The 9,908-nt window shown below is 47.1% G+C and overlaps 1 protein-coding gene across 7 annotated transcripts in view; it reads left to right on the top strand.

The window, feature by feature from the left end:
- Window positions 1–7,995: 7,995 nt before the first annotated feature.
- LOC140196509 (solute carrier organic anion transporter family member 2A1-like) overlaps window positions 7,996–9,908 on the top strand; it is a 407,319-nt gene continuing 405,406 nt past the window's right edge. For 5 of the 7 annotated variants that reach the window (XR_011885727.1, XR_011885728.1, XR_011885729.1 and 2 more), the window contains exon 1: window positions 7,996–8,285. Coding sequence is in view for 3 of the 7 variants with exons in the window: in XM_072255832.1 (XP_072111933.1) it covers window positions 8,148–8,285 (138 nt within the window). In the remaining 4 variants the exon portion in view is untranslated. The remainder of the gene's footprint in view (window positions 8,286–9,908) is intronic. The other 2 variants (XM_072255831.1, XM_072255830.1) reach the window with 2 other exon arrangements.

Here is a 9,908-nt window from a genome sequence, read left to right as displayed (position 1 = left end):
GCATCCTTTGTCTACCATGGTTCTTTTATCGTACCATTCTTTCCCTGCCTCAATGGAACATACCTATGCAGAATGCCATGCAAGTGTTCCCTGAACATTTGCCACATTTCTGCTGTGAATTTCCCCGAGAACATCTACTCCCAATTTATGCTCCCAAGTTTCTGCCTAATAGCATCATATTTTCCCCGAACCAAATTTATTGTTTTCCCAAATTGTCCCCCTCCAGCACTATGGTAAAGAAGATAGAGTTGTGATCACTACCTCCAAAATGCTCTCCCACCGAGAGATCTGACACCTGACCGGGTGCATTTCCCAAAACCAGATCAAGTACAGCCTCTCCTCCAGTTGGCTTATCTGCAGGTTGCATCAGGAAACCTTCCTGAACACACTTAACAAACTCCACCCCATTCAAACCTCTCGCTCTAAGGAGGTGCCAGTCAATATTAGGAAAGTTAAAATCACCCATCACAACAATCCTATTATTATTGCACTGTTCCAGAATCTGCTTCCCTATCTGCTCCTCGATGTCTCTGTTACTATTGGGATGTCTATAAAAAACATATTGACCCCTTCCTGTTTCTAATTTCCACCCACACTGACTGTGAGAATCCCTCCATGACTTCCTCCTTTTCTGCAGCCATGATATTATCTCTGATCAGCAGTGCCACACCCCCACCTCTTTTGCCTCCCTCCCTGTCCTTTTTGAAACATCTAAAGCCCAGCACACTCAGCAGCCATTCCTGCCCCTGAGACATCCAAGTCTCTGAAATGGCCACAACGTCATAGTTTCACGTATTGATCCATGCTCTAAGTTTACCCACCTTGTTTATGATACTCCTTGCATGAAAATAGACACATCTCAAACCATCTGGCTGAGTGCATCTTTGCTCTATCATATGCCTAACCTTCCTCAGAAACTCCCTACAAGCCGTCTCAACTTGTGCGCCAACTGCCCCATCCTCTGCTTCCTCACTTTGGTTCCCACCCCCTTGCAAATCTAGTTTAAACCCTCTCCAACAGTATTAGCAAACCTCACTCCCAGGATATTGGTCCCTCTCCAGTTCAGGTGCAAACCATCCCATTTGTACAGGTTACCCCATCCGCAGAAAAGGTTCCAATGATCCATGAACTTGAAACCCTGCCCCCTGCACCCTCTCCTCAGCCACTCACTCGTGTACCACAACCTCTGGCTGCTCACTCTCCCCTTCAAAAGTATTCTGCAATTACTCAGAGATCTTGGACACCAGCACCCAGGAGGTAACACACCATTCTGGTGTCTCCTTTTCTGCCACAGAGGTTCCCCTAACTATTGAGTCCCCTATGACTATTGCTCCACCTAACTTCACCCATCCCCATCTGAGGCTCAGAGCTGATCACAGTGCTGTTGGTCTGGCTACTGCTGCCTTGCCCAGATTGGTCAACCCCCAAAGGTTGACCATACCTATTGCTCAGGGGTATGGTCATGGCAGGACCCTGCACTGACTCCCTTCTCCCTTTACCTCTCTCGCTGTTCAACCATCTACTTCACAAATTCTGCACTTTGGGTGTAACCACCCGCTCAGAACTCCTATCATCAATTGCTCTGCCTTCTGGATGATGCTTAGTTCATCCAACTCCAGCTCCAGCTCCAAATGCAGTCTTTCAGGAGCTGGAGTTGGCTGCACTCCCCGCAGGTATAGTCATCAGGGAGACCATCAGTTTTCATGAATTCCCACATCCTATAGGAGGAGCATTCCGCTGCCATATCTGTCATCCTGTCTGTACTGTACAATGGGCAAACAACGCTAAATCAGCAATAACGAAAGGGAAAACCTACATCTCTTATTTGTTTCTTTGGCCTCAGCCTCTTGAGTCAAAGCCTCTAAGTTCCCACTCTGACTCTAGCCCCACTCCGACAATGGCTGCTCCACTAGACCCTCTCTTTTATAGTTTAAAAAATAAGAAAAACCCCCACGCAAGGAGAAATAACTCGCCGTGTTTGGTGGTGCTCTGCCTGCCTTCTGCTGCCACCAATGCCTCTGACGCTTTCCACACCTGTGCACTGGCTACAGTTTTTAAGACAAATCCCCACTCAAAGTGAAAGAACTCACCGCATCTGGTGGTGCTCCACCTGCCTTTTGCTACTGCCCATTCTGTGGAAAGTTGTTAGAATGGGGACAGGAAGCCTTGCATGCCTTAGTCTCCACAAGAAGCACAGACACTGCTGTGCCATCTTTACAAGTGCGGAGGTGTTGTGGGTCCAAGTTAGATCATGCATCATTGCTTACCAAGGATATTTGTGCTCTTCACTCTCCACAGCAGAGGCAATGATGTGCAAAGGAGAGAGGTCGACCTGTGCCTTCCCGAAGTCCACAATCATCTCTTTTGTCTCGCCCACGTTAAGACTCAGGTTGTTGCTCTTGCACCATTTGACAAGCCTCTACCTCCTCTCTGTATGCCAACTCGTCATTTTTGCTGCCGAGGCCAACCACCGTAGTATCATCAGTGAACTTGATGATGCAATTTAAGCTGGGTCTGGCAGTGCAGTCGTGAGTCAGCAGTGGTCTGAGCACACAACCCCGGGGTGCCAGTGCTCAGTGTGATGGAACTTGAGATAGAAACATAGAAAATAGGTGCAGGAGTAGGCCATTCGGCCCTTTGAGCCTGCACCGCCATTCAGTATGATCATGGCTGATCATCCAACTCAGAACCCTGTACCTGCCTTCTCTCCATAACCCCTGATTCCTTTAGCCACAAGGGCCATATCTAACTCCCTCTTAAATATAGCCCATGAACTGGCCTCAACTGGTTCCTGTGGCAGAGAATTCCACAGATTCAGCACTCTCTGTGTGAAGTTGTTTTTCCTCATCTCGGTCCTAAAAGATAGATAGATATACTTTATTGATCCCGAGGGAAACTGGGTTTCGTTACAGCCGCACCAACCAAGAATAGAGCATAAATATAACAATACAAAAACCACAACCAATCAAACAACAAAATGCAAACTATGCCAGATGGGAATAAGTCCAGGACCAGCCTATTGGCTCAGAGTGTCTGACACTCCACGGGAGGAGCTGCAAAGTTCGATGGCCACAGGCAGGAACAACCTCCCGTGACGCCCGGTGTTGTATCTCAGTGGAATATGGCCGGAGTCCAACAGCAAAAAGTTCAATATCCGGTCTACAAACACATTCCTCGATCATAATATGACCCGGATTGCACCATCCGTTGTTAACTAGAACAGTAAGCACCCAACAGCTTTACGCTTACCGCTCTCAGTGCACTTCCGGTCAGCCCGAACGTTCTGGCAGCCGTCCATGGAAAAGTTTTGCTCGGGTATGTCCTCGTGCAGCCCCGTTCCAGTATAACATAACACTGCTCTCCCGAAGTGTTCTCTGGCGCCTGGCTAGCACCGTGAGCTCGTCCATTTTATTACCCACCGAACTCCTCTTCTCCGTAAGTCTCTGTTGTCTCGACCCGGTCCTCTTTCCTTGACTCTGTGTGTTTTCCTCCAGATTTCAGCCGGGGTGTCCGCCGCTCTGCTCGGTAAACCGGCCGGCATAAGCTCAATCAGCTGGTCCCTGGAATAAACAATGCAACCATGTTTCTGCCCTGCTAATGAGACGTGTCGGAATGTAACTATTTCCAGCGCTAAAAACCCAAATAAAACTCTCTCTACCAGCATGTTAGAGAGGGTGCAGCTTCAACGTGTTACCGAGAAAAAAAATACAAAAAATAGCATGTTAAAAAAGTAAGAATACTGGTCGGAACGGCTGTAACAGGCTGCATGCACGACCGGCGCATGCGCACTGAAAAGGTTTCCCCTTTATCCTCAAACTGTGGCCCCTCGTTCTGGACCTCCCCAACATCGGGAACAATCTTCCTGCATCTAGCCTGTCCAATCCCTTTAGAATTTTATACGTTTCAATAAGATCCCCCCTCAATCTTCTAAATTCCAGAGAGTATAAGCCTAGTCGATCCAGTCTTTCTTCATATGAAAGTCCTGCCATCCCAGGAATCAATCTGGTGAACCTTCTTTGTACTCCCTCTATGGCAAGAATGTCTTTCCTCAGATTAGGGGACCAAAACTGCACACAATACTCCAGGTGTGGTCTCACCAAGGCCTTGTACAACTGCAGTAGTACCTCCCTGTTCCTGTACTCGAATCCTCTTGCTATGAATGCCAGCATACCATTTGCCTTTTTCACCACCTGCTGTACCTGCATGCCCACTTTCAATGATTGGTGTATAATGACACCCAGTTCTCGTTGCACCTCCCCTTTTCCTAATTGGCCACCATTCAGATAATAATCTGTTTTCCTGTTCTTGCCACCAAAGTGGATAACCTCACATTTATCCAAACTAAATTGCATCTGCGATGAATTTGCCCACTCACCTAACCTATCCAAGTCACCCTGCATCCTCTTAGCATCCTCCTCACAGCTAACACTGCTGCCCAGCTTCATGTCATCTGCAAACTTGGAGATGCTGCATTTAATTCCCTCGTCTAAGTCATTAATATATATTGTAAACAACTGGGGTCCCAGCACTGAGCCTTGCAGTACCCCACTAGTCACCGCCTGCCATTCTGAAAAGGTCCTGTTTATTCCCACTCTTTGCTTCCTGTCTGCCAACCAATTCTCTATCCACATCAATACCATACCCCCAATACTGTGTACTTTAAGTTTGCACACTAATCTCCTGTGTGGGACCTTGTCAAAAGCCTTTTGAAAATCCAAATATACCACATCCACTGGTTCTCCCCTATTCAGATGTTGCTGCCAACTTGAACTAACTGGGGTCTTTCCATCAAGAATTCCAGTGTCTAAGTTACAGAGAGGAGTGTTGAGTCCCAACAAGAACAGTTCACCTACCAGCCTCTAAGAGATGATTGTGTTAAATGCCGAGCTGATTTCGATGAACAACATCCTGACGTATGAGGCAATGCTTTCTAGGTGCAACAGGATGGAATGGAGGGCTGAGGCTAAGGCACCATCAGTGGACTGGTTTGAGTGGTAGGCGAACTGGAAAGGATCCAATGTAGCTGGAAGGTGGGATTTTATACGATCCATTACCTACCGCTCAAAGCACTTCATGATTGTTGAAGTCAGAACTACTGGGCGGTAATTGTTGCAGTGCATGAGCCTCTGTAGTTAGCCATGGTTTCTGCTTTTCCCTGGCAGTGTAGAATTTAATCATGGTAACATCCTCGATGCATTTTGCTGTGTATCTAGTCACTGATCCCAGATGTTCATCAAACCTTATAAAGTCCCTTTTACCCTAATATTATCTTCCAATTAGTCACGGAAGAAACATTATTGCTCCAAAGTGTTTAATTCTCAATGGAATATAACAGTGTATTAAAATTAAAATTAAATTGGGCGGTCACTGTGTCTGTCGGGTCAGCAACTGAGTCTGCCAGATCCCAGTGTGACCTCCACTACTTTGGTGAGACCAAATGTAGACAGGGGGACACCTTCATCCTGTCCACCACAACAGGCAGCTCTTCCCAGTGACCACACATTTTAGTTGTACTTCCTATTCCAATTCCAACTCCAACATGTCAATCCATGAACCTTGTTTTGTGCCTGATGAGGCTATTTTCAGGTTGGAGGAGTAACATTTCATATTCCATCTGGATGGCCGCCAATCTGATAGCATAAACGTACATTTCTCTAACGAGAACCATAGAACATTACAGCACAGAAACAGGCCTTTTGGCCCTTCTTGGCTGTGCCGAACCATTTTTCTGCCTAGTCGCACTGACCTGCACCTGGACCATATCCCTCCATACACCTCCCATCCATGTACCTGTCCAAGTTTTTCTTAAACATTAAAAGTGAGCCCGCATTTACCACTTCATCTGGCAGTTCATTCCACACTCCCACCACTCTCTGTGTGAAGAAGCCCCCCCCAATGTTCCCTTTAAACTTTTCCCCTTTCACCCTTAACCCATGTCCTCTGGTTTTTTTTCTCCCCTAGCTTCAGTGGAAAAAGCCTGCTTGCATTCACTCTATCTATACCCATCATAATTTTATATACCTCTATCAAATCTCCCCTCATTCTTCTACACTCCAGGGAATAAAGTCCTAACCTATTCAACCTTTCTCTGTAACTCACTTTCTCAAGTCCCAGCAACATCCTTGTAAACCTTCTTTGCACTCTTTTAACCTTATTAATATCCTTCCTGTAATTTGGTGACCAAAACTGTACACAATCCTCCAAATTCAGCCTCACCAATGCCTTATACAACCTCACCATAACATTCCAACTCTTACACTCAATACTTTGATTTATAAAGGCCAATGTACCAAAAGCTCTCTTTACGACCCTATCTACCTGTGACACCACTTTTAGGGAACTTTGTATCTGTATTCCCAGATCCCTCTGTTCTACTGCACTCCTCTGTGTCCTACCACTTACCTTGTATGTTCTACCTTGGTTTGTCCTTCCAAAGTGCAATACCTCACACTTGTCTGTATTAAACTCCATCTACCATTTTTCAGCCCATTTTTCCAGCTGGTCCAAATCCCTCTGCAAGCTTTGAAAACTTTCCTCACTGTCCACTATAGCTCCAATCTTTGTATCATCAGCAAATTTGCTGGTCCAATTTACATTATTATCATCCAGATCATGGATATAGATGACAAATAACAATGGACCCAGCACTGATCCCCCTGGCACACCACTAGTCACAGGCCTCCACTCAGAGAAGCAATCCTCCACTACCACTCTCTGGCTTCTCGCATTGAGCTAATGTCTAATCCAATTTACTACCTCTCCATGTACACCTAGCGACTGAATCTTCCTAACTAATCTCCCATTCTGGAAATGTCTCCCCTCATCCCTTTCTCTTTCATTCTGGTCCCTCTCTTACCCCTTCCCTTCTCATCTCCTGTGGTGTCCCTTTCTCATATGGCCCATCTCCTCTCCTATCAGATTCCTCCTTCTTCAGCCTTTTACCTTTTCCACCTATCATCTCCCAGCTTCTCACTTCATCCTCCTTATATCACCCACAATCTTTTCCTCCTCACCTGGCTTAACCTACCAACTGCTAGCTTGTGCTCCTTCCCCTCCCCCACATTCTGGCTTCTTCACCCTTTCTTCCTAGTCCTGATGAAGGGTCTCGGCCCAAAACATCGACTGTTAGTTCCGTTCCATAGATGCTGCCTGACCTGCTGAGTTTCTCTAGCATTTTGTGGAGTATCTCTGTTTCCCTTCTTGTACAAAAAAGCAACAGTGTCTACTCTCAATCCACCAAACAATGTCTGAAGCAGTGTACTTGTATAAGAAAGAATGGCTAAAAGACACTCCTGCACCACCTGCCTGCCTATATCTGTCTGAATCTGCAGTGTGACTACCTGCCTGTTACTCCCGCCTCACACTCTCTGCCTCCCCAGTGATTCCATCCACCACTCCAACCAATCTACCTGATCTGAGAGCTGTGGCAGGACACTCTTCCAGCAGATACAGTCACTAGGGGCACTTGACCTCCCCTAATCCTGTTCTACTGCCACTGTGCAAATCCTACCCTGGTTTGTCCTCGCAAAGCAGATCACCTCACACCTGTCTGCATTGAATTTCATTTGCCAGTTTTCACCCCATTTTTCCAACTTCTGCCTTAAATATACCTGCCGACTTGGCCTTCACAGCAGTCTGAGGCAGAGCATTCCACAGATTCATTGGGGTGTTCAGTTTTGTGCCTGTTGATTATGGCACTCAATTTCTCAAGTGTCAGCTTGGTCGGCGCCTCGAATGTATACTGTAACCAAGACAATGGCTCTTCAGCAATTGACCACCAGATACTCCAGTCGGGAGAATAGGACTGTATCTCTATGTAAATCACCACAAGCTTTGCAACATCTGCCTTTACGTTACCTGACCTTGCATTGAGTATAATGTTGCACTGGGTGCAGTATTTGCACTATCTGCATGAACGAGTTAGTCAGTTCCTTTCTTGTCTTGGCACAGTCTGTAAAATAGTTTGCACTGTTGATTCCGGTGCTTGCACTGCCTGCAAAGTTCCAGCGGGCTCGGCGAGGGCGGGCTCGTACGCGAAAGCTGCTCGTGACGCTGGCGTGTCACTAGGGTGCGAGCTGTAAGTTGCGAGACCGAAGCGAGTGGCTCAGAGCGACGGTTAGTCAGTGGCAGCGTCCTGTCCTTTGAAAATGCAGCGAGTCTGGAGATGGTGTCGCTGGCCAGCGAGCCGTGAGACTGCGGCCATGGAGCTGTGCGAGGAGCGGCCGGTCAGGCGGGAGGAGCTGAACGCGACTAGGTATCGCCTGCCGGTCTTCCACAGTATCAAGGTGAGGCTGGGTCACCCCAGGGGGCTGTGAGTGTGCGTGAGAGTAAGTGAGTGTGTGCGCGCGCGGGCGCTCGCAGTGGGGTGGGGGGTGTCCCGGTTAGAGGCAGGTGGGAGCTGGGGATCGGCAGCAGTGGATTAAGACGGTGCACCTGTTTACCCGTGACCAAACCGTGCAGTTCTGCAAAATCACTGGTGGTAAGAACAGGAAGGCAGATTATTATCTAAATGGAGTCAAGTTAGGAAAAGGGGAAGTACAATGAGATCTTGTACATCAGTCACTGAAAGCAAGCAAGCTGGTCCAGCAGGCTGTGAAGAAAGCTAATGGCATGCTGGCCTTCATAACAAGGGGAATTGAGTATAAGAGCAAAGAGGTCCTTCTGCAGCTGTACAGGGCCCTGGTGAGACCACACCTGGAGTATTGTGTGCAGTTTTGGGCTACAAATTTGAGGAAGGACATTCTTGCTATTGAGGGAGTGCAGCGTAGGTTCACAAGGTTAATTCCCGGGATGGTGGGACTGTCATATGTCGAAAGATTGGAGCGACTGGGCCTGTATACTCTGGAATTTAGAAGACTGAGAGGGGATCTTATTGAAACATATAAGATTATTAAGGGATTGGACATGCTGGAAGCAGGAAGCATGTTCCAGCTGATAGGTGAGTCCAGAACCAGAGGCCACAGTTTAAGAATAAGGGGTAGGCCATTTAGAATGGAGTGGAGGAAAAACTTTTTCACCCAGAGAGTGGTGGATGTGTGGAATGCTCTGCCCCAGAAGGCTGTGGAGGCCAAGTCTCTGGATGCTTTCAAGAAAGAGATGGATAAAGCTCTTAAAGATAGCGGAATCGAAGGTTATGGGGATAAGGCAGGAACTGGATACTGACTGTGGATGATTAGCCATGATCACAGTGAATGGCGGTGCTGGCTCGAAGGGCTGAATGGCCTACTCCTGCACCTATTGTCTATCACACTCGGACGTTTAGGGTCATCCTCCGTCTGAACGCACCTTCAGAGGAACATCCCGGCTGCTAGGAGGAGGGAATCCTACCATTGCACAGTAGTCCTGAGATGGTCTTCATCCCTGACACCTTGCCTTCCCAAGGTAGACCAGGTTGACCTGTGAGGGTACAGATCCTCAACCACTTCTGTTGTCAGGAGGTACAGAGATGTGGCAATAGTAGAGTGCAATGGACTTGCAGAACATCAACCAATTGGTGACTGGAAGCATGAGAAGACATCCCTCACTCAGGTTTGCAGAATGAGTATAAGACATTATCTCATGGCCGTTTGGTGTTAGAACAGCGGCCAATCAACAATTGGAATTGATTGGCAACAAGAAATAAAAATAAGGCAGGGACAAGTGAAGCAGCCATTATTGATATGGATAATGTTTGTGGTTGACAAAAGGATCTTATGCTTTCCCAGTTATTCTTAGTGGTTACTTGATGCTTTAGCTCTTCGAGACTTGAGTAAGATAAAAAGCTGTTTACTTCCAATTTATTTATTGATTTCTTCTTTATATTTGTACAGTTGGAACAGTAGGGATGCCAGGCAGGATAGTAGAATGCTCCTCTTGTGGGATGTGGGAGGACAGGGAGACCTCCAGTGTCCCTGACCACTACAACTGCA

Source organism: Mobula birostris, chromosome 4, assembly GCF_030028105.1.
Source record: "Mobula birostris isolate sMobBir1 chromosome 4, sMobBir1.hap1, whole genome shotgun sequence".
Taxonomy (NCBI): domain Eukaryota; kingdom Metazoa; phylum Chordata; class Chondrichthyes; order Myliobatiformes; family Myliobatidae; genus Mobula; species Mobula birostris.
This window is presented reverse-complemented; position numbering and strand designations above follow the sequence as displayed.